Source organism: Eleutherodactylus coqui, chromosome 9 (assembly GCF_035609145.1).
Source record: "Eleutherodactylus coqui strain aEleCoq1 chromosome 9, aEleCoq1.hap1, whole genome shotgun sequence".
NCBI classification, from domain to species: Eukaryota; Metazoa; Chordata; class Amphibia; order Anura; family Eleutherodactylidae; genus Eleutherodactylus; species Eleutherodactylus coqui.
Genome location: NC_089845.1, coordinates 110,670,766 through 110,692,395, shown reverse-complemented (window position 1 = coordinate 110,692,395; position 21,630 = coordinate 110,670,766). Strand labels below are relative to the sequence as shown.

The following is a 21,630-nucleotide window of genomic DNA, read 5'->3' as shown; positions in this document are numbered from 1 at the left end:
GAAATCCGCGGGGAAAAAAAAAAATGGAGCATGCTGTGATTGGTGTTCACAAGCATGCAGGAAGAATCGATTTCCCACAGCATGCTATGGGCGCTATTTGAGGCGGATAAGCTGAAAATGCTTTAAAAATTACTTTTGCATGTTTACATTCCAAGGCAATTTGATGACTATTTATTCCATTTTTTGGGAGAAAACCACTTTATTTCTTATGCCCCCTATCCACGGGTGAGGCAGGATATCGCTAGTGATATTCCACCACCAGGGAGCAGGGGGGAGAACTGTCAGTTCCCTGCAGTGAATCTATCTGACATATGGGCTCACCGTGGAGAAGTGCAGCATGCCGCGATTTGAGTTCCGAGAGCGGAGAATCGCTATGATTCTCCGCTCGTGGACAGGGGGCTGCGCTTTCCATAGCAACACTATGGAAAGCGTGCCTTGCGTTACTCGCAGTCGGATTATTGCCATAAGTAACGCAATGCACTATCGCATGTGGGCAGGAGCCCTTAAACTTTTTTTACCTCTCCAAAACATAAATATCTACAGTATTCCTCAGGCGGTATGAACGTGGCAATAGCCTGCAAGATGGCGCTGAATGGTATATATTTAAAAAAAAGCGGTGACAGATAACCGGCGAGCGCCATTCTGTTATATTGTGTTCACTGAGGAGTATAAGCGACACATTTAATTCTGCGGTCCGTGTGATTACAGTTCTTCCAAATTTTTACAGTTCTTTTTATGTCACAACTTTTGAAGACTAGAAACACTTGAAAAAAATGTATTTCTCTTGGCTGACCGCACGCACGGACTAGAACGCTTCTATTTTTCTGTAGACAGAGCTGCAACAGGGCTTTTTTTTCTGGGACAAGCTGCAGCTTTTATTGGTATCGTATTTGGTGCATATCACTTTTTGATCTCTTTGTATTCTGTTTTTATTTTGTGAGGGGGGGGGGGTGTTACGCAAAATTAGCAATTTCGACCAAATACCCAAGTTCATGTTGTTCACCATGCACATTAAATGAGGTGCTGTTTACTTGGGGTTTTTTTTCTAGGGGGAAGGGTCTTTATTCCCATAAGTGCTGCTAGGGAAGGGGATTGAGAGGGGTTTTTTTTATATCTTTGACATCTTTGACATCTCCTTGAATTCCTGTGTTCCCGGCGACGGTGCGGCAAGCTGCTTGAATTCTCCCCGCTGGTATACCAAGCTGTCCTCTCTGCTCGGCTCTGTCATCCCCCGCCATCAGGCTGTGGTTGGCTGTGAATGATCGAGCACCGGCTCAAATCACAGCACCTCTTTACACAGCCTGACAGAGATGACAGAGCCGAGCAGAGAGGACAGCGGGGGATGACAGCAGGGGGAATTCAAGCAGCTTGCCGCACAGACACAGACGCCGGCTGGGAGGAGGGTATGGAGGTTTTTTTTTTTACCCAGTATATGTTCGGGTATAGCTCGGCTTAGGCTGGGTTCACACGGGGCGGATTTGCTGCAGAAATTCCGTGCGGAATTTCGTTGCAGCAAATCCGCATGCGGCTGCTAATCCTGGGATTAGCCAGCCATGTGGATGAGATTTCGCAGAAATCTCGTCCACATGGGACGGCAAATCCGCTGCGGCTAAGCCGCAGAAGCCGCCGCTGCGGCGCGGATTTGCCGGCCGTAGCATGTCCATTTTTTTTTTCGCTGCGGCCACGTGCTCCTCTATGGGAGCACCGGCCGCAGTGGAAGAGCGAGTGGCCAGGCCGCCGCAGGTTTTGTAGCAGCGGTTCTCCCGGCGGAAATCTCGCGGTTTTTCGCTACAGCCAAACCGCGAGATTTCCGCCGAATCCGCCCTGTGAGAACCCAGCCTTATACTTGAGTCAATAAGTTTTACCAGTTTTTTGTGGTAAAACTTATTGACTCTGCTTATACTTGGGTCGGCTAATACTCGAGTATATACGGTAATTACCTGCAGATGCCCAATGATTATCTATGGGGTGAAGACGTGCGGGTGACACGAGTGGATTCCACAATTCAATTATGCCGGTGGACATGAGGCCTAAGTCTAAGTGGTGTACAGAGGTGTTTGGAGCTGGAAAGGACATAAATCTGGTAAGGTGTGCAAGCATTTGCAGTTTTCCAGGCAGCATGGTGACTCGATGGTTAGCACTGTTGCCCTGAAGCGATGAGGTCCGGGATGTAAATCTGACCAAGGGCAACTTCTGCATGAACTTTACACATTCTTGTGGGTTTTTGCTCAGACTCCAAAAAAGACAAAGACGCTAAGGGGTTTAATTTCATAGGAAGCCAATTAACCTAATGTGTTTGTCTGTCTGAGATTGTGGGCGCCACTGGAAAAAGGGATTGATATAAATGATGGCAATGCCTCCATAACAACCCCAGCTTCTTCCAGTGCCTACATACACTATCCTACCAAAAGTAGCTGGACACCTGAGCAAGAATCAAAAGTAGTATTTCCATATGTTAATACTTAGTGGGGCTCCTTTGGCCCTACTGACATTGGATACTCTTTGTGGCATACTCTCTACTAATCTGATACACTTTAGCTGGCATTTCTCTTTATTCATCTTACAGAGGCTGGAGAAGTCAGAGAGGTGTCCGTCAAACTAAATGACCTCTCTGACATCTCGATCCTCTGTCACAGCTGTGATTAACTCATAATCAGCATAGCAGTTCACTGGAAGCTTATAATTCGACTGCTTGCATAGCACCTCTATTAACCGACACCCTGTACAGCCTGCCTAGCAATATAGGTTTACTTCTTTTATGGACTTAGTAAGGATTTAGTTCAGCCACCTATTCCTTAATTTTAAAGTGTCTGTTTTGAGCGCATGTATGTCAATAAAGTCTATCATTTTATATTATTCTCTTTTTGGAGAGTATAACCATTAAGTTCCCAAGGCATTTTTGGGGGACATTAGATTTATTTAGCCATGCTGCTCCCTATCTATACAATTACAATGTATGTTTTCAAGCACCCTGATTTTCCATCTGTGAATAGTGATTCCTATATAAAGTTCATCACATGCAATGCATCTTGATGGCATAAATTAACGTGCATGTGTTGTAAAAAAAAAAAAAAAAAGTGTTCACACATATGATGCCATTTTGTTGTATGATTTTGTGATATTATTTGGGGTTGAATGCAGATTAATTTTACAATGGAAATTATGAACATTCACATTATTCTGTTTTGTGCTTTTTTGTTTTGTTTTTTTGCATAGCCTAGAATGTTTTTTTTAATACCCGTGTCTTATTCCCCGAAAATAAGACAGTGTCTTATATTAATTTTTGTTCAAAAAGGTTTAACTTTTTTACAGGTATAGCTGCCTGGACACTATTTAAATTGACTTTTTTAATTAACTGTTAGCAGGGCTTAATTTTGGAGTAGGGCTTATATTTCAAGCATCCTCAAAAAGCCTGAAAAATCATTTTGCATCCTCAAAAATTCTGGAAAATCATGCTCTTATTTTCAGGGTATGTCTTATTATCAGGGAAACAGGGTAGCATTATTTTGCAGTCTCCTAGCGGACTGCATTTTTGAGAATGACAGAATGTGTGTGAATTATTAATCCATTCGAATGTCACTTGTATTACTTCCTCTTGATTTTCAACGGCAGCCATGGTCAGTTAGTAGAAGCGGTTCATGGAATGGAGCGAGCATTTGTATTTACTGATTGCGCATTATCGTGTCTGCACCTTCCCATGTGCTGCACTTTGTCCTACATACACTTCACTACTAATGTACATGTATTTGAAGCGCTTGTGACAATTCAATGCTGACGTTTTGGGAAGATATTCCATTTCCGTTACTTCTGCACCTCTTGCCATGGGCGGCTTCTGTATTAGGTAATTGGAGTGATTTTAGTATTTACGGATGCTATTACAAAGACTTAGCCAGCCATGACCAAGAACACTTAAGTGCGTTTGAAACATTGGAACTTTTCTTACGTCCATGTGAACTTGTCATCATGCTTTTAGAAGAAATGCTAAGAATTTTATAGAATTGTCATTGGAGTGTTTGGGTTTTTGAATTATTTTACTTTTTTTTGACCTAGCACCCATCGCCCCTTCACCTGAGGTGTGTGCAGGTGCCACATATTTAGAAACGAAGCCCTAGACAATGGTCCACCAGAATGGACAGATAGTTATTATTTGGTGTACTCGAGAATACATTAAGGCCCAATGTCCACGGGACGCACAGATTCTGTGCGGGGAATCCTGCATGGAATCCAGCACTGCCTGCAGCCAGTGACCCCCACTTACCCGATGTCCCTGGCAGCAGCGTCCGCACGGATCCCTCCTTTTCCGGGTTTGCTGTACTGTGAAAATCGCCTGCTTTTTCTGCGGATCCGCGGTACGTCTGCAGTGTCAGCTGCGGATCAGACAGCTTCCATTTACTTCAATGGAAGCCGTCCGTGCGGGATCCGCAGAAAAAGGAGCATGCTGTGGTTTGCTTTCCGGACCAGAGGTCCGCAAACCGATTCCACATATTTTTGCGGACACCCATGCATCTCTATGGGTGGCTTGATTTGTGGTTGTCCTGCGTGGATTCGGCAAATCAAACCCGCCCGTGCACATTGGCCTTACACAAATAAACAGTTAGACGAGTGAAGAAAAAAAAAAAACACTATAGAAAGAGGCATTTTTATGTCCCCGCTGGCTGCTGTGAAAGCAGTAATGATTCACTATACTAAAGTTCCATTCTGGCTTTCACAGTAATTTTAGTAAAACAGGCACAGAATGAGCAGGTCAGATGGTTCTGATCTGTAATAAATTATAGGTTTTCATGGCTGGCTCTAGATATAATAGTCACTTACCCAACCGATCACTTTCAAATGCCACAGTGCGATTACTTACCTGGTATTTTGAAGAGAAAGTGGTCCCCCACCGAGTGACACGTTCTTCCTTTCAGAAGAATGACCTTAGCTACAAAATAATAGTAGTCTACAGGAAGCGCTCCGTGATAGTAGACAATTAGTGCAGGCCCGTTCTCGGGAACTTTCTCCAAGCCGTGAATTTCATAACCTGTATAGAAAGGAAATAAAACAGAAGCCTCACATAAGTTCTATCAGTCAGCAGAGAAAAGTTTGGTCAGAAAGCCATAAATCAGGTATTTATAGAAACTTGTAGTCACTTACAAGCCGTCCCTGCAAAGAAAGCACTAAAACCACAGTGACAAAGAAGGACTTACTGCCTGGAGATCGGATCGCAGTAGTGACAGAGCTAGTTTAGTTTGGTCAACTGCAGGAAGACTTTTGAGATTTTCTCCCCAACAACATTGGAGCCCATACCCTACAGATCGTGCAGTATTTCTCTGATAATAGGACCTACCCCGAGGGGGGAGAGGTGAAAAATAAGCCCTCCCCCAAAATAAGCCCTAGCTATATACATGTAAAAAGAAGATTAAAAAAACAATACTCACCTAGCAGCCAGCTTTGGACTGCGGCAGGCTTCCGTGTCCTCCGGCGCGCAGAGAGAGTAGTTCTTCCTGGTAGTGGGGCTTGAATACCCCGCCTCCAGCAAGCTAATGCTGATTGGTTAATCGAGCGTTACATCAGCCAATGAGAGCCGACGCTGGATTAACCAATGACAGCCATCCAATGATGTAATTCAATGAATGACTGTGATTGGTTATTCGAACGCCCTAATTCATTGGCTGACGCGGTGCTCTATTAACCAATCAGAGCATTAGCTTGCTGGAGGCAGGGTATTCAAGCCTCGCTACCAGGAAGAACTGCTCTGTCGGCGTGCCGGAGGACACGGGAGCCTGTAGCAGCACCACAGCCCGAACACCGGCTGCAACGTAAGTATTATAAGGCACCCCCTGAAAATAAGACACTGTACCCCTTTTGGGGCAAAAATTAAAATAAGACAGTGCCTTATTTTCACGGAAACACGGTAGATTAATAGTAGATCGGTGGGGTCCAACCCCCATACAGTAATTGCCTAAACGGAGGACCCCGTCCCTGCTAACCAAAAGGTAGAAACACATGTAGTGGTCAATAGAGCAAACAAGCTGCCATCCCTTACAGTGAAAGGTACAAAAATGATCAGGGATGCCTCCTGGTGAGATAGGATGGGGTCCCCAATTGTAGCAGTAGGCCAAAAAGGTGAAAAATGTTATTGGTGGGAAAATAACATTTACGTAATTGCTATTTTTTCACTACACAGATATAACATTGCAGGAACTTTTGTTACTGGTCCACAACATACACAGCTAATCCACAGTACAGAATCCTTCATGCTGAATTATACTTCACTTTGTTACTGATTAATGCAGTATCAACCCCAGAGATGTCCAATTATATTTCACTGGAACTGCTTCTTGAAAGGGGTCGTTTGATACGGGGGCCAATTCAGGACTGGAGGCCACCGAGGAGGCGTGTAAATGCAGTTAGTATGCATTTATAATATTTTTAAAAAGCCTCTGTCTCCACGCCTGACTGCTCCGTTTTAGTAAAGGCCTATATTCTCCATAAAAATAACAATTCTGGAACATGTTCCTCTGTTATTACTCCTGGAAATTTCTGAATAAATTGCCAATGGGGTGTTATTAATCCCCTTGTCAAAGGGCTGTGACCCTACACAATCTACCCTGACACCAGTAATCGGACAGCAGCGGTGAAGGGACATACCTACAATTGGTAACATCCAGCTGTCAAGTCATTTATAAAATTTCTAGGAGGAATAACAGAGGAATAGCACAATGCAGAATCCTCAGAAAAGATGTTCCAGAATCGTTGTATTGATGGAATTGCAATTATTTCCTAAAACAAGTGTGAAAAAATACAACATAAAACCCCCTACACCCTACGATATGAAGGTAGGTGATGCCCAGGGCTCAGTTTTAGCCTTATTTATGCATTCCCTCTAATAAGCCAAGTAGATAAAGTCTTAACAAATATCCACATACTGCAGAAAACATCCACAAGGAATTGTCATGCATTGCGGATTTTAAATCTGCAGCATGTCAATTTAGGCTGCCTGTCCACGGGTGCGCAATATCCGGCGGTGGATCTCCTCCACGGGAGCCGCCGGGGAGCAGGAGCCAGCTGATAGGCTCACTGCGGAGATCCATCTGACAGGCTGATTGTAGAGAATCGTGGCAATTCGTAGCATGCTGCGATTTGCCGTCCGTGAGCGGAAAATCGCTATGGTTCTCCGCTCGTGGACAGGGGGTCTGCGCTTTCCATACCAACACTATGGAAAGCGTGCACTGCGTTCCCCGCGGCCGGACTATCACCGCAGGGAACGCAATGCAAAAAACGCCCGTGGACAGGCAGCCTTATACTGCAGGTCATTAGTGTGGATGTCACCTCTCGAAATGAGACGTTTGCGTTAAAATAGACACAACACATGCAAATCCACACAAAATCAGCAAATCCACTGCGCATGAACATACACTAAGGCCAGTTTCACACAGGCAAGAAAATTGCGCAATATTCGCACGATGCATGAGCGAGTGAAAATGCAGAATTATGAAACCGATGATTTTCAATAGTTTCCTTCATATTTGCGATGTTTTGATTCATGCGATGTTGCGAGAACAAAAATTGAGGCATGTTCTATCTTTCTGCAATATCGCCCATTGTGTCCAATGGGAATTCCTTGAGCTGCGGCTGGGGGAATCCCCACAGGGTTGAAGGGGTTCCCGGCAGGGATGAAGGGATTCCCCGTAGTGATCTGAGGCTGTTTTCACATGGTGGAAAGTGTGATATCAGCCTGTGAATCATGGCCCGATATCGCCCTTGCCCGTGTGAAACTAGCCTTAGGGTGGTTTCACACTGAGAATTTTTTGGAACATGCAATTGCAAATTTTGATAGAGTTTTTTGAGCCTAAGCAAGAAGTGGATGGAAAAATAAAAAAGTTTGAGAACTACAAAGAAAGAACTTCTCCTCCATGCGGGACGCACTTCTGGCTTTGGCTCCAAAAAACTGCATCAAAATTTGCAAGTGCACTTTCCAAAAAAATGCTGTGTGTGAAGCCCCCCCCCTTAAAGTTTTTTGTTTATTATCACATGTGTAGCCAACAAACTATTTAATAAGCTTTTGGTATACAATGATGCTGGTCTAGCTTCCCCAAATACATCTGGCCCACAGATCGGTTACAGTAAGCCCGGTATCAACATCTACAACTGTTGTCATTACTGCTAACAAGCATTCATTTTTACCATGCCATATTGTAGCATGCCCATCCCAAAGTGTTGCCAATGTTTTCCGAGCGCCATCCCATATACTGTTGGAATATGCTTCTTTCAGTTCGTTTTTGCGCTTGTACACGTGGAGGAATAGGATGGACAGGTAGAGGAAAAGGACAATAATGAAGGGCAGAATGAATACTATGATTAGTGGTGTGAAGACCCACATGAGGTAGTCTAGGTAACTTAGATAATCCTCCAAATTGTCCATCCCTAGCCAGTCCAGAAGGATCTCCAAGAGGCAGGTTAGATAGGTAAGCGATGGGTCTATTTCACATGACCCGTTCTGAACTTGCATCTTGAGGCTGGAGCCTAAGGCACGGGCAGGCAATTTCAGAAGCTTCTGCTCTCCATCCTAAAGAAAAGCCAAGACTACATTAAGATCAAACATGCAGCTTAGTTATACATTCAGAATCTCTCCCCAAACTTTACTGCTAAGTTGTCAATTTACCCAACTTGCCAATATTTAAAGCTACCTGTTGTGACTTTTTGGCTATGTTTAAGATGCGCCCAATTCTTTTAAAATGTTACACTTGGCATATTGAATTAGGCGCAATGACCTTCTTCCTCTGGTGTGAAGGTCCATGCAGAAAATACACATCCTCAGCACTGGAGTAACTGTTCAACTTCTTCAAAAAAAAGTCACACATTATAAATCAAGCCTAAGGCTGGGTTCACACGGGGCGGATTTGCCGCGGAAATTCCGTCCGGAATTTCGCCACGGCAAATCCGCTTGCGGCTGCTAATCCTGGGATTAGCCAGCCATGTGGATCAGATTTCTCAGAAATCTCGTCCACACGGGACAGCAAACCTGCCGTGGCAAAGCCAGCAGAAGCCGGCGCTGCGGCGTGGATGCGCCGGCCGCAGCATGTTCATTTTTTTTCTTCTTCCGCTGCGGCCGCACTTCCATCGGGAATTTGTGTGGACCCAGTCTAAACCACTTCACCACCTAAGGCCTCATGTCCACGGGCGGGTCCGATTGCGCATGCGGGAGCCCGCAGCTGAATATGACCCGACCCACGTCCGAGGACCCAGCTTATCCGTCCGGATCTTTTTTTTCCCTCTACTGCGGATGTGTGCAGAAGTGCCGGCCGGCGCACATGCGCAGTACTTTTTTTCTTTCTAATTCCTGCTTTCTTACGGAATCTGCGGATGCAGATGGGCCGCGAATTGAACAAACGGCGTGGGTGACAGGTGAGTTGCGGCGGGGAGCAGGGGGTAGCGGGGGGGAGAGAGGAAGAGAGAGATCTTCTCTCCGTTCCTCCCTGCTCTCCCCCGTCGGCCCCCGAATCTTTAGAGACAAGCGGGAGGATACTCGGCTAAGGCACTACTTGCTCGAGTAGTTAGCCTTGGCGAGTATACTCGCTCACCTCTAGTTGGCACTAAATCAGCTAGCCCATAGAGTGTCCAATGCCCCAACACAGAACCCTATGACTCAGTTTGTAGTGTTAGCTCCTCGGTAGTCCTGGGACACAGTGCCGTATTACACCAGTGAAACTGTAACTTTTCATTTATTCTGCAACATTTTTTGCATTACGCACTGAAAAGTTACACTATGTATACTCTGCGCTGACTTGTAGGAGCCGGAACATTAGATAACGTAGTACGCCCCGTGTTGGGATGTTCTGTGTCCTCTATTGTAATGACTGCTTGTAGTTGTACCCCAGACTCACTCGAGTAGTGCATTCACCAATATACTCACCAAATGATCGATGCGCCGCTCATCTGCGCACCTTACAACAAGCAGTGGATGCTGGGATTAGGCTCAATGAAGCGGTCCATACATTGCTCCTACCAGTTATACCAATCCAGGACAAAGCGAACCTGGAGACGGCATAGCCAACCTAAAACGAGACACATATAGAGAGATTCAGGTAAGTTCTGGGGGCAGTGGACTGCGGTATTACATATTAGTACAGTAGTAGTCACTCTCTTCAACTTACTTATATTGACATCTGCGCAATCAGTTTTTGTTTTCCTTTTTTTTTTTATGAAAAAAAAACACGTTTTTTTCCCCAAACACCCCCACCCCACCCCACATAAAAAGCAAACCTTTTTTGCATTGAAGAATATGGCAGATGGGAGCAAATACTATGTTTCACTGAAATATAAGCCCTCCCCAATAACAAGCCCTAGCTACACTAGATAAAAATACCAGCAATACTCACCTAGCCAATGGCATCCCGTTGCGTTAGGCTGGCCTCCGGCGCTGCGGCAGGCTGCGGTGTCCTATGTGCTGACAGCATTCTCTACCTGGTAACTGGGCTTTGAATACCCCACCTCCAGCAAGCGAATGCTGTGATTGGATCATGAGCGCCGCTGGCTCAGCCAATCAGAGCCGGCACTCGATCATTCACAGCCATTCAGTAAATGACATCACTGAATGGCTGTAATTGGTCCATCGAGAGCCGGCTCTGATTGGCTGAGCCAGTGGCGCTTGTGATCCAACCACAGCATTTGCTTGCTGGAGACTGGGTATTCAAAGCACCATTACCAGGAAGAGAATGCCGTCAACACGGAGGACACGGCAGCCTGCCGCAGCGCCGGAGACCAGCACGAGGCACCAAGATGCCATCGGCTAGGTAACTATAAGACACCCCCTGAAAATAAGACACTGTGCCTCTTTTGGGGCAAAAATTAATATAAATCAGTGTCTTATTTTGGGGGAAACTCGGTAGAAAGCCATCCGTTTAGTTCCACCGTGTTTTGAATGAATTTGTTTTTTAGCAGTCATTGCTGGAAATGTGCATCAGGTGACTAGATGGGGAGAGAGAAGCCCAGCCACCACCCAGGAGAGTGTAGAGCATGCTTCAAGAGTGTGTCCACCCAGCAGGCAGAGATGATATAGACTCCAGCTAAGGCTGTGCTGGTGTATAATAGGATTGTTTCATATTAAAAGTAACATTGAGATGATGCCTGATAAGCATCAAACAAGAGGCTGCACTACATGGATGATCATACAATATACAGGAGAGGGGCGCAGGGATAGAAAAAATGTTCTCGGTGTAGTGCTTCTTAAAATAACTATACAATGAATGCTGCCTTTATTACAGACATCTGTGGATGGAAGACAGAGAAAATTGCTTAAGTTCTGAAGGCCAAAAGGAGGTCCAAACATTACTAGATCGGTGCCTCAAATAAAGTAGCCATTCAGTGCATATTCAATAAACTTTGTTTAAAGGGGTCTTTCGGAACAAAAACTAGATGACTTATCCTTATGGGTTTTTACATGGGCCGATGATCCCAATTATTGCCACAGACAAGAAAAGAAAAATCATTGTTTTTGAGCAGCACATTTCCCTGTAATCGATATGCTATTATCACCGGTCAGCATTATTACAGGGCACGAAATGTGCCCATGTAAAGGGATCCTTACAATGAAATCAATGCGGGTCCAACTCCCGAAACCCCATCAATCATCTGATTAAGGGGCCATGGTGCTCCACTGAAATTACAATAAACCTTGAAATTACAGTGTTACACAAACTATGGAAAACGCCGTGTGAGCGATACTTTATAGCACCGTAATTATCTGCGAACCAAATGATTGTAATTTGAATAAACTATGTGCTAAATAGGGAGGATTGACCTAAATACCAATCCTACATCTTAGGTTCCATTTCTTTGTCTTCAGGTATTTATCATGAGCCCGGGAACATATGATTTATGTATAGTATACATTAATGATATACTGACTGGAAGGGGAAACTAGGAGGAGTAGCCACTAATGACCCTACACTGGAGAACTGCATACAACCCGATAACTAAAGGGCTCATATAGTCTCATCTACTGATCTCAGATCCCTCTGGTTATGAGCAGCGAGGATCTCATAATAGTGTGGGGATACAGAATGCATGGCAGTACAATGGCTGAAATACTGCTTGGCAAGAAGGCGCCCCATAAATTAAATAATAACCATTAGGCCTCATGTCCACGGCTAAAATAAAATTAAGAATCCGCAGCGGGTAACCGGCACGCGTGATCCGCGCCCCATAGGGATGCATTGGACACCCGCAGGTAATTAAATACCGCTCCCGCGGGATTCTATTGAAGCCTATGGAAGCCGTCCGGATCCACGGCACACCCGCAGCTGAATTCCTGCGCGGGAGAGCAGGAGTTAAAAAAAAGAGTGCACGGTGCATGCGCACAGCACGCTTCCCACGTGCCGAGCACATCCGCCGGGCCGGAGAAAGAAGATCTGGCTGCGATGGAGGGGAGATCTGCAGCGTCTGGACAGGTAAGTAATTCTTCTTTTTAGCCTCATGTCCGCAGGAAAGGAGGGACCCGCTGCGGGATTCTGCATGGAGAATCTGTGACGGGCCTAATTTTCCCCGTGGACATGAGGCCTTAGTCCATTTTTTAGACGAGCATATTGTGTTACATTTCTAATACGGATCCGCATTATGGGCATGTTACAACCGTATTGCGTCACTATTTGATCAGACGGTCCGCATGACGATCCGTCGGGCATGCGCAGTACAGATTTTATTATTAATTTTTTTTTTAACTCCTGCTTTTCCAGCATTATCACCTAGCAATGACGCGGAATCCGTGACCTTGCTGCAATGTGGACGGGCCGCGGATCGGATGGCTTCCATTGGAAGCAGTCAGTGCAAAATTTGGATAAAAATGGAGCATGCTGCGATTTTTCCTCCGCTTGCATAAACCGCAATTGGTTTCTGCTAGTGTGCAGGAAGAATCGATTTCCCACAGCATGCTATGGGCGATATTTGCTGTGGATCTGCGGTGTGGATGCCCAACGCAAATATCCATCCATGGGCAGAAGCCCTAATAAGGAGGCAAATACAGAAAAAAACTGGTCATGCTGAGTTTTTAAAAACAGCTGTGAAAAATCTGGGTATGTGAATAGGTACATAGATTCATACTAGCACATAGCCTGAGAGCAGCTCTTTCAAACGAATGGGACCGAGCTGCAATACCGGGCACAACAGATATACAATGTACGGCGCTGTGACTGGTATGGACTGAAATTGACAGTCATTTCAATCAGCTGGTTGGTGGGAGCGGACCACCCCCGATCAATTACTGATGACCTATCTAGATAGGTCATCAACAGTGTAGTGTAGGAAACCCCCTTTAACAAGAGATTCCCCAGAAGAGAAGTAACAGGCAAGCAAAAAGAAACCGCTCTGGTGAGTAGACAACTACCATATGTGAAAGAGTACTTTGGGTTGATGTAGGTTGTTTAGTTTTGTATTTAGCAGAGTAGTGGACAGTAAAATGAATGCGACCACTACACGGGGGTTGTAGCCATCCGCAGGTGACCGATCAGCTGATCGACCAGAGTGTATAAGGGTGAACCCCAGCTGATCAACTATTGATGACCTATCCTGTAGATAGGTCATCAATAGTCTGTGTGGAAAACCCCTTTACTGGACACTATATGCAACATATCTGGATGCTATATACTTATTTGGACATTGTATGCAAGGGTGCAGGAGCCCTTACACTTACAGCCTTCCCACTCTGCCCCCAGATCCAGTACCTGAAATAGAGTGAATGCCGGGGAGAGGAGTGATGATGTCCTGCCGTGCGTCCGTGAGAGCCCAGCACAGAGAGCGAAGGCTGTGTGTGTAATAAGGGGTTCAACCCCCTTCTCTCCTTGAGCTCATAGGTGGGACCAGGCGCTCTACCTATACTATTTAAGGCACAGGGAGTGCCCTAGCACTAAGTGGGGCCACAAATGGAGTCGCTATTACTAAGTGAAGCCAAGAATTGAGTTACTATTAGGAGCCACTAATTGTCACAGAGAGGGCCCTATTACTAGGTGGGTACATTATATGCTGACTGTAGTATGTAGAGGTATATTGAAGCTGAGACGCTGTATCTAAGCCCACTGCATTATAAAGGTTCTCTTATGGAATATAGATTATATTTTGGGTTGGGAAGGCAAATTCCCAGGTGGCGAGGGGCGGTGCGGGTGCACAGCCGGGGGCACATGGTCCCCTTGACCATTGGCTGCAGATTACTAGGAGGGAACAAGCAGTGTGATAGTAGATGAAAAAAGCCACATGTCCATCCAGTTCAGTCTATTCTTCCTTCCCCGATCTGTTGATCCAGAGGAAGTAAAAAAAAACTCAGGTGTAGTTTTTGGGAGGCCCTTTATCTGCATGCCCTGTACACCATTATCTGGGCACAGCAGTAAAGTATTACAGACATCTAGTAACGAGAAGTGCCGATGCCATCCATCTCACACTGCGATTACATATATACATACATGTACCGTGCTGGATGCACATTGACTAATAGGCACCTGTATACAAGCACGGGAATCACCCGTCCATAACGTGTTACCATTCAGCCGCATCCCGCACAATACCCACCCTGATGCCAGCACCGATGCCAACGGCAAGCCGGAACGTCTCCTGCGTTGAGCAACTCCAGGCATACAGTAAGACTACATTTCCCAGGATGCCATACCAGACGTCACCTTCCTGCCTCCTGTCCCTTACGGACGTCTGGAGGGCGGACTTCACGGTATCAACAGAGAAAAGCATGCCGGGAGTTGTAGTTTGTTGCCTTGTCCGCCGCTACCAGGAAGCTGGGATGGAGTAGTAGTAGTGGTGTGTGAGCGCCGCACAACAGCCGAGCCGGCCAGGTACCAGGTCACGGGTGGGGGAAGCAGTGCATGCCGGGGCGGTAGTAGTATGTGCACACCTACCGGATCCCACGCTGGAACCGCCGCGTGAGGATGAGCTCCTATGTGCTGCAGGCATGTATGTTGTGCCAGTGCTTGTACACGTCTATGTAGTTTATTACATGTGTATATATATATAATGCACTGTGTATGCCTGTGTATTAGTTTTTTGCCTGTGTATTTGCATACTCATTGCAGTTTTTCATACTCATTTGCGCACGGCAATCCAAGCTGCACTGATTGCAATTGCTAACCAGTCTAATGCGGTCTTTTTCCAGCGTATCGCGCATCTCCTTGCATATTGCGCACTTGTTTACGCACCATTGAAAATTATTTTTGTGCACCATTGACTTTGGTGCAAATCGTAGAAAAGTAGAACATGCTGCATTTTTTTTTTTATACTTGCATACCTGAAAAGCACGCGCAAAATACGGCAATGTGGAGGAAGCCGCTGAAATCATTGGGTTATAGTCTCTGCGTATTGGGCGCGACTATGTTGGTGTAACCGTCTAGGCAATCTGCAGCGAGTGAGACGAAGTACAAAATGTGCGCTATGCTTTCCGTCGGCACAAGTACTACGTAGGCAAAGTGTGAAAAGAGTCATGAAACTAAAGTACAGGACTTTCTAAGGGGAGTCCCTGCGGTCTGTTGAGACAGAACATAAAGGTGCCCAACAGACCCCATCGACTATAATGGGGTCCATTCGCTTTCTGCTTTAGGTGCTTTTTCTGCTGCTTCTCTGATGGAATCTCCGGATGTGACACCCGTCTTGGGCCACCGACACACGATCGGGTCTGATTCCGCAGCGGGATCCGACCCTGTGCCCGGCCGGTGACCCCTCGTACCTGGCTGGATGCATCATAACCTGTACTGCAGATGTGCCGGCCGGCACAGTACGGATTATGACGCTCCGTCACTAGGTGATGGCGTGGATTCGGCGACCTTTCTGCAATGATGATTGCGAATGGGCCGCGGTTCAGAGGGCTTTCATTGATTTTCCGCTCATTGGCAGGAAAAAAAAAACGCTTTCCCATAGCATGCTATGGCAAAAACCCCCGTACTGACTTGGTAGCGTGCAGTGCCTGTGTCTCCAAGTCCGCTGGACCCCCACAGCACAGCGGTGAGTGTGCCGCCCTCTGTCTCTCTTTCTGACTCAGTCAGATTCTCGAAGCGATGGCGGCCAGGGATGTGAAATGCTGGATCGGTCCTGACTCCTGTCCTAAGAAGCCCGGGCGACAGATGCGGCACCACCGCACTCTCCTGTGTTAGGGAATGGGCAACAGCGTGTAGCGCACTGAGTGAGGGGTGCAGAAAGGGACCCACGTCTGGACCGCATGTGACGGCGCAGCGGACGGACAGAGACAGACCTGGAGGCTGTACTGCATGTGATGAGGTGCGTTAAAAAGTGCTAAAATACCGTAGAGCAAGCGGTGCTTGAAAATTGTGCCCTTAGAAACGCCGCGTTCAAACGCCTGTCTGCGAGGCCACATTGAAATCAATGGAAGCGGTTTACAGCGCTTAGTAACCACGGGCTGCGCATGAGCAGCCTTAGCAATTGGTAAAAGGTTTTTAATATGGAATTGGTGCCTTCGAAAAATACAACTCCTGCAAATACAAACCCTCATACCGCTATTGTTTTACAGGAGGAAGAAAAACCGTGAATGGCGGTGTCCTGAAGGGGTTAATGTTATGTACCTGCTGTACATCGGGTTATAGAACCGTCATAACCAGCTTTTCTGTTTATTTCTAACTAGAAACCTCATCGGAAGAAAGAGTCATCCTGCCTATTGATGATCTAGAACTGTACAAATAAAAGCAAGGTGAGAGGCCTCCTTAAAGGGATTGTCCGGGCACATCAAGCTCTCTGACCGATAGAAGTGAATAGAGTGGTGGTCACACATGCGCACTGCTGCTCCATTTACATAGGGCATTCCATGTATATCGTTCTAGTAGTTGGACCCCCAGTGATCAGACATTTATTCCTTATTCAGTGTCTTGAGGGAGGAACCTCTTTAACCCCTTCCTGCCCCAGGACATAAACCTACATCCTGGCCAAGAAGGGGTTTGTGGAAACAGACGTAAACTTACATCCCATGGATGGCCCAAGTTGAGAGCCGCGCTCTCATCCTTCTGCAGTGGAGGCCAGCCTCTAATTGCTATCATTAGTGAATTAATGCATTGCAGTAATCTGCCAGCCAATCGGAGGCAGTGCATGATCATTTAGTGAATGACATCACTGAATGGCTGTGATTGGTTCATTGAGAGCCGTCTCTAATTGGGTGGCACTCGACCGAATCACAGCGCTCGCTTGCTGGAGGCGGGATATTCTAAGCCCTGTTACCAAAAAGAGAATCCTCTGTCAGAGCTGAGGATTACACTGCAGCCTTCCGCAGCGCCAGGGAGGCCAGCGCCAGGGACGAAGACGCCGGCAGCTAGGTGGGTATAAGACATCCCCCGAAAATAAGACACTGTGCCTCTTTTGGGGCAAAAATTTATATAAGACAGTGTCTTATATTCGGCAAAACACTGTCGTTGGGGGTAAAAAGGCCTCAAGGTGGCAACGAAAAAATGTGTGTAATTATACGCCATCTTTTTTTTTTTTTTTTTTCCTACCAGAACCATGCTGTGTGTGGAATGGAATCAGGTGGCCGAAATGTGTCTTTATCTGGATGATCTGGAGGATGACAGCAGGATCATTTGTCTCTGCTCCAGAGCTTTTTTCAAGTAAGTGTTAAACATTGTCGCGCATACACCGTAAACGTGTTACACCGGACTGTGTTCAGTAGCCTTCAGACTATATGAATACTATGAGCTGCGTGCGAGTCTGTGCAGCTGAAATGAGAAGATCTCACTAAAGTGTGTGTGTTTGTAGCACAGCGTATGGCAGGGTGTGTTTTTTCCTTTTTCCTTTTTCTAAAATTGTGATAGAAGCCTATAGTAAAAACTGAAAGTAATGACCTCCACAGTGTGTTGGTGTGTAAGGCTAACTTCACAGGCGAGGGCGATATCGCCAATATTGCCCTTGCCATCCTGTGAAGGCCCCATGGATGCGAGGCATTTCATGTGAAAACGGCTTCGTATCACTTCACAGATGGAGGGATCGTCTGCTGCAGCTGTCAGTCGCAGCAGAGGATTGCGGAGTTCTCCCATTGCTTTCAGTGGGGCCGGCGCTGCTGCCGCTGGCCTCTTTGGAGATAATGAGGCTGCGATGTAAGATCACGCAGCTAGATAGAACATGCTGCTATTTGTAACTCGCATTGCGGTGCCATGAGGAAACCTAAGGCTTCCCTCAAACAGTCTTCTGGTGTTTTTGTTAATTAAAAAAGGCCTCAATATTTATTTTTTGTTTTATATGCCTGCTTTTTCACAGGCTATTTTTTTGTGGTGCTTTTTTTTGTTTGGTGTTTTAACTTTTTTCCGATTGAAAATCCTATGGAAAATGGCTGACAAAAAGGCTAGACCCGGAGATCATGCTGTAATTTAACCCGGTAATGACAAAGCACCGTAAAATTTACAGCGCTCGGTACTGGGCTTCAATCCCGGTTGGTGGTAAAAATACGGCGCGGGATTAAAAGCTCCTGCGATCTAGCAGGAGCAGGTAGGTTCATCGGCTGTTGTTCACAGCTGAGGACCCGGAGGAGAAGGCAAAAGGGTTTTTAACCGAAAAAAAATGAGAAAAAAAAGCCATGGACTCAAATACACCAAAAATTAAGGGAAGGAATCCAATAAAAAACAGTCTTTGTAGGTCATATTATGTTTTACTATTGACCTACAGCTAACTTCACAAGTTTTGATTGGTAGGTATACGGATTCTAAAATATATGTGCAGAAACGCTCATCTGAGTGCTGTCCCCATTTGGAGTTCCTGCCATTGTTTGGAGCAGTAGACTAGCTGTATGGAAAGCTTATGGAGTCCATTCACCACTCGTGATAACAGCCGAATGGGCACAGAGCTCGGCACCTGAAGCTCCACTCATTAATACTTCTGACGTATAACTTTGACATTTTAGGAGTTGTCACGAAGTTTAATTACACTTTAAAGTGACCATCTGGCTTCGGAACCAAATTCCATCCATGGACTGGTTGAGGAGTGCGGTATACCACCTGCAGGTGTTCTTCTCTGTCATCCCTCCCATCCACCGGTACCAGGTCCTGTTTTTGGGCACCAAGATTGCTGAAGCAATCATCAAAATACCTAGCCTGCACAGTGCGCTGGTAGTGTTAGGCTGGGTTCACACACAGCGGATTTTCCGCAGAAATTCCGTGCAGAATTTCGCCGCGGCAATTCTGCCTGTGGTAGCTAATCCCAAGATTAGTCAAAAATCTCGTCCACACGGGACGGCCAATCCGTCACGGCAAAGCCTGCGCTGTGGCGTGGCTTCCTCAGCCGCAGGATGTCTATTTATTTATTTTTTTCCGTTACTGTTGCACTCTCCTCTATGGGAGCACCAGCCGCAACGAAAAAGCATGCGGCCAAGCTGCTCCAAAAGTGCCATGGATTTTGAAGCTGCGCTTTCCTGGCGGAAATCTCGCGTTTTTGCGCTGCGGCAAAACCGCGAGATTTCCGGCGGGATTCCGCCCCATGAGAACCCACATTAGGCTACCCCTGCACTGTACCTGTTCTCTGGTTGGCTATATCCCCTCATGTGATCAGCACTGCATTATCTTGGATGAATGAAAACAGGACCCAAAACTGCCAGATTGTAGGGGGCAGCAGAGAATAACAACTGCAGGTAATTTAACCCCCTGCACCTCCTGTCCTGGGGCAAAAATTTGTCCCAAAACAGTGTGGTTGTTTCGCTTTAAGGTTGAATTCCCCTTTTAATTAAAAATTTTTACGCTTTTTTTTTTTTTTTTTTTCTCTTCTTCTCGTAACTCGATTGTTTCAGAAGTGTTTTCTTTAGCAGAAAGCTTCTGATTGTTCTCGCTCCAGGATGCAGAGAGTGCCTTGTTTGTATGCCTTGTGTATGGAAAAACACAATGGTTCTCCAGGTAGTGTACATCCTGGCAGTCGGTAACAGAACTCGCACATCTTTAGAACTTGACTGCCATGTAGGAGATTGTAACAAAGTTATCATGATGTGTGAAGTGTCATGTTAATGTCTGCTACATCTGTAACTCCAGGTGATGGATGCCCTGATTGTGCTCTTATCGTCCCTCATGTACTCTAACTCTTTTCCTTCTAGTGATCGCAACCTGTACTATCTAGGCTTGAAGGGAGTTGACAGCAGTAAGAAGTTCCTCCGAGGTATTCTGTACTCACTGACTTCTGTTGTTGATATTCCCTGTTAGTTTCGGAAGGAGTGCAGAGACCAAATCATCCAGTGTACCCCTGCCTGTCGGGAGATGCTGCTATAAAGCCATGATTCCTAACCAGGAAGCTAATCAAAAGGTTCTAGAAGAAACAGCTGCAAAACCTGTCACTATTTTTTTAATAGCGGTGATGGCGGACTCCACCTGCTCTTAGATGCTTGCAGAACAAATCCCAGCTAACGTGTCAAATTATAGAATTCTTTAACCCCCGAAACCAAGTTTTTTTGACAGAGCAATGGGAGTAGGGGCTTCCCAAGCGGAAAAATATTTTCTCACTAGTGGGGGTGCATTCGCTGTGTTTGCAATATACTCATATTTCCCGGCGTATACCTTCAACACCTTGTCCACACAGGGGCATTTATTGGCCATAGCCTCCCATGTAAAGTTAAAGTAAATGTCGCAGTGGACTTTTTTTTTTTTTTAAGAAAAAAAGCATTTCTAGGTTCCTTTGTATAGAATAGCGTAGTCCACTATGCTAGTCAGTGCAGTAAAAAAAAAAAAAGTGCACCTTGACTATGGAGGCCATATTGACACGCTTTTGGCGCCCATCGGGTGATGTGCTTGATGCGTGCAGGTGTAGATTTCCTGGCACATTCGCCAAACATGCACTGCAAACAGCGTCAATGTAGCTGATAAGTTCATGAATCGCTTAGTAAGGGCTCACTTGGCGTATTTAGCCTGCATATTCTGCGCATATTTTTGCACGTATAATACGTAAAAGCCCATTGGTTTACTTTGGGCTGTTCAGACTTGTGTTTTTCACATGCGCCTACTAAGCGCATGAAAAAAAATGCAGCATGTCCTATCTTGGTGTGTATTACACACTGTTATCATAGTCTGCTACATAAAGTATTGCATGTGTATTTGCGCACTGCAAAGACGCACCGATTGAAAGGGCTAATTACTATTAATGACTTCCAGATGTGTCTTCCAGCAGAATTTCACACATCTCCTTGCATGTTGTGCGCACACTTGCTGCCTGGACAGCGTCACTAACCTTCTGTTAACGTGGCGTATTTTACCAAATAAGTTTGACTATAAATTCGCACCAGTGTCTAAGCTGATATGTCCCTTTTTGCTGCAGATTCTGCATGGGGCTCTCTGCATGCTGATTAGCTCAGTGAGGCCATGCAGATCTGCAGCTGTAATGCCAATGCAAATATGCAGCAGAAACCAATGCTTAAGCTCCTTAGGCCATGTTCACAGATTAAATCCACATCGGAAACTTTTTACCATGAAGACGTATCTTTAGGATTTCCTCCACCACTGATTGCCATGAAGCCATGCACACGCTTAAGGGTGGGTTTCAGCTACGGGTTTGTATTACTGCGGATCTGCATGCAGTTTAGCTTCTTTCAATGGGGCTAATTTGCAAGAATAAAACCGGACACTGAATCCACATCAGGCAGTGAAGACCTGTGGGCCGGTGTCTCGGATGTCCTAAGTGACCCTTTTTTATTTCTTC

At 45.9% G+C, this 21,630-nt stretch overlaps 2 protein-coding genes across 7 annotated transcripts in view; one reads left to right on the top strand and one right to left on the bottom strand.

Moving 5' to 3' along the window:
- The window catches only part of TMEM68 (transmembrane protein 68), a 35,747-nt gene extending 21,097 nt beyond the window's left edge, over nt 1–14,650 (bottom strand). The window contains exons 1-4 of the mRNA XM_066578328.1: nt 14,539–14,650; nt 9,896–10,037; nt 8,167–8,548; nt 4,853–5,020 (exon numbers count right to left, since the gene is read on the bottom strand). Coding sequence (XP_066434425.1) covers nt 4,853–5,020; nt 8,167–8,491 — 493 coding nt within the window. The 5' untranslated portion in view covers nt 8,492–8,548; nt 9,896–10,037; nt 14,539–14,650. The remainder of the gene's footprint in view (nt 1–4,852; nt 5,021–8,166; nt 8,549–9,895; nt 10,038–14,538) is intronic.
- A 35-nt stretch (nt 14,651–14,685) lies between these two features.
- The window catches only part of TGS1 (trimethylguanosine synthase 1), a 38,810-nt gene continuing 31,865 nt past the window's right edge, over nt 14,686–21,630 (top strand). Inside the window, exons 1-4 of one of the 6 annotated variants that reach the window (XM_066578324.1) lie at nt 14,686–14,813; nt 16,607–16,668; nt 17,469–17,576; nt 20,039–20,100. In XM_066578324.1, coding sequence (XP_066434421.1) covers nt 17,473–17,576; nt 20,039–20,100 — 166 coding nt within the window. In that variant the 5' untranslated portion in view covers nt 14,686–14,813; nt 16,607–16,668; nt 17,469–17,472. Of the gene's footprint in view, nt 14,932–16,606; nt 16,673–17,468; nt 17,577–20,038; nt 20,101–21,630 lie in introns of all 6 variants that reach the window. The other 5 variants (XM_066578326.1, XM_066578327.1, XM_066578325.1 and 2 more) reach the window with 5 other exon arrangements.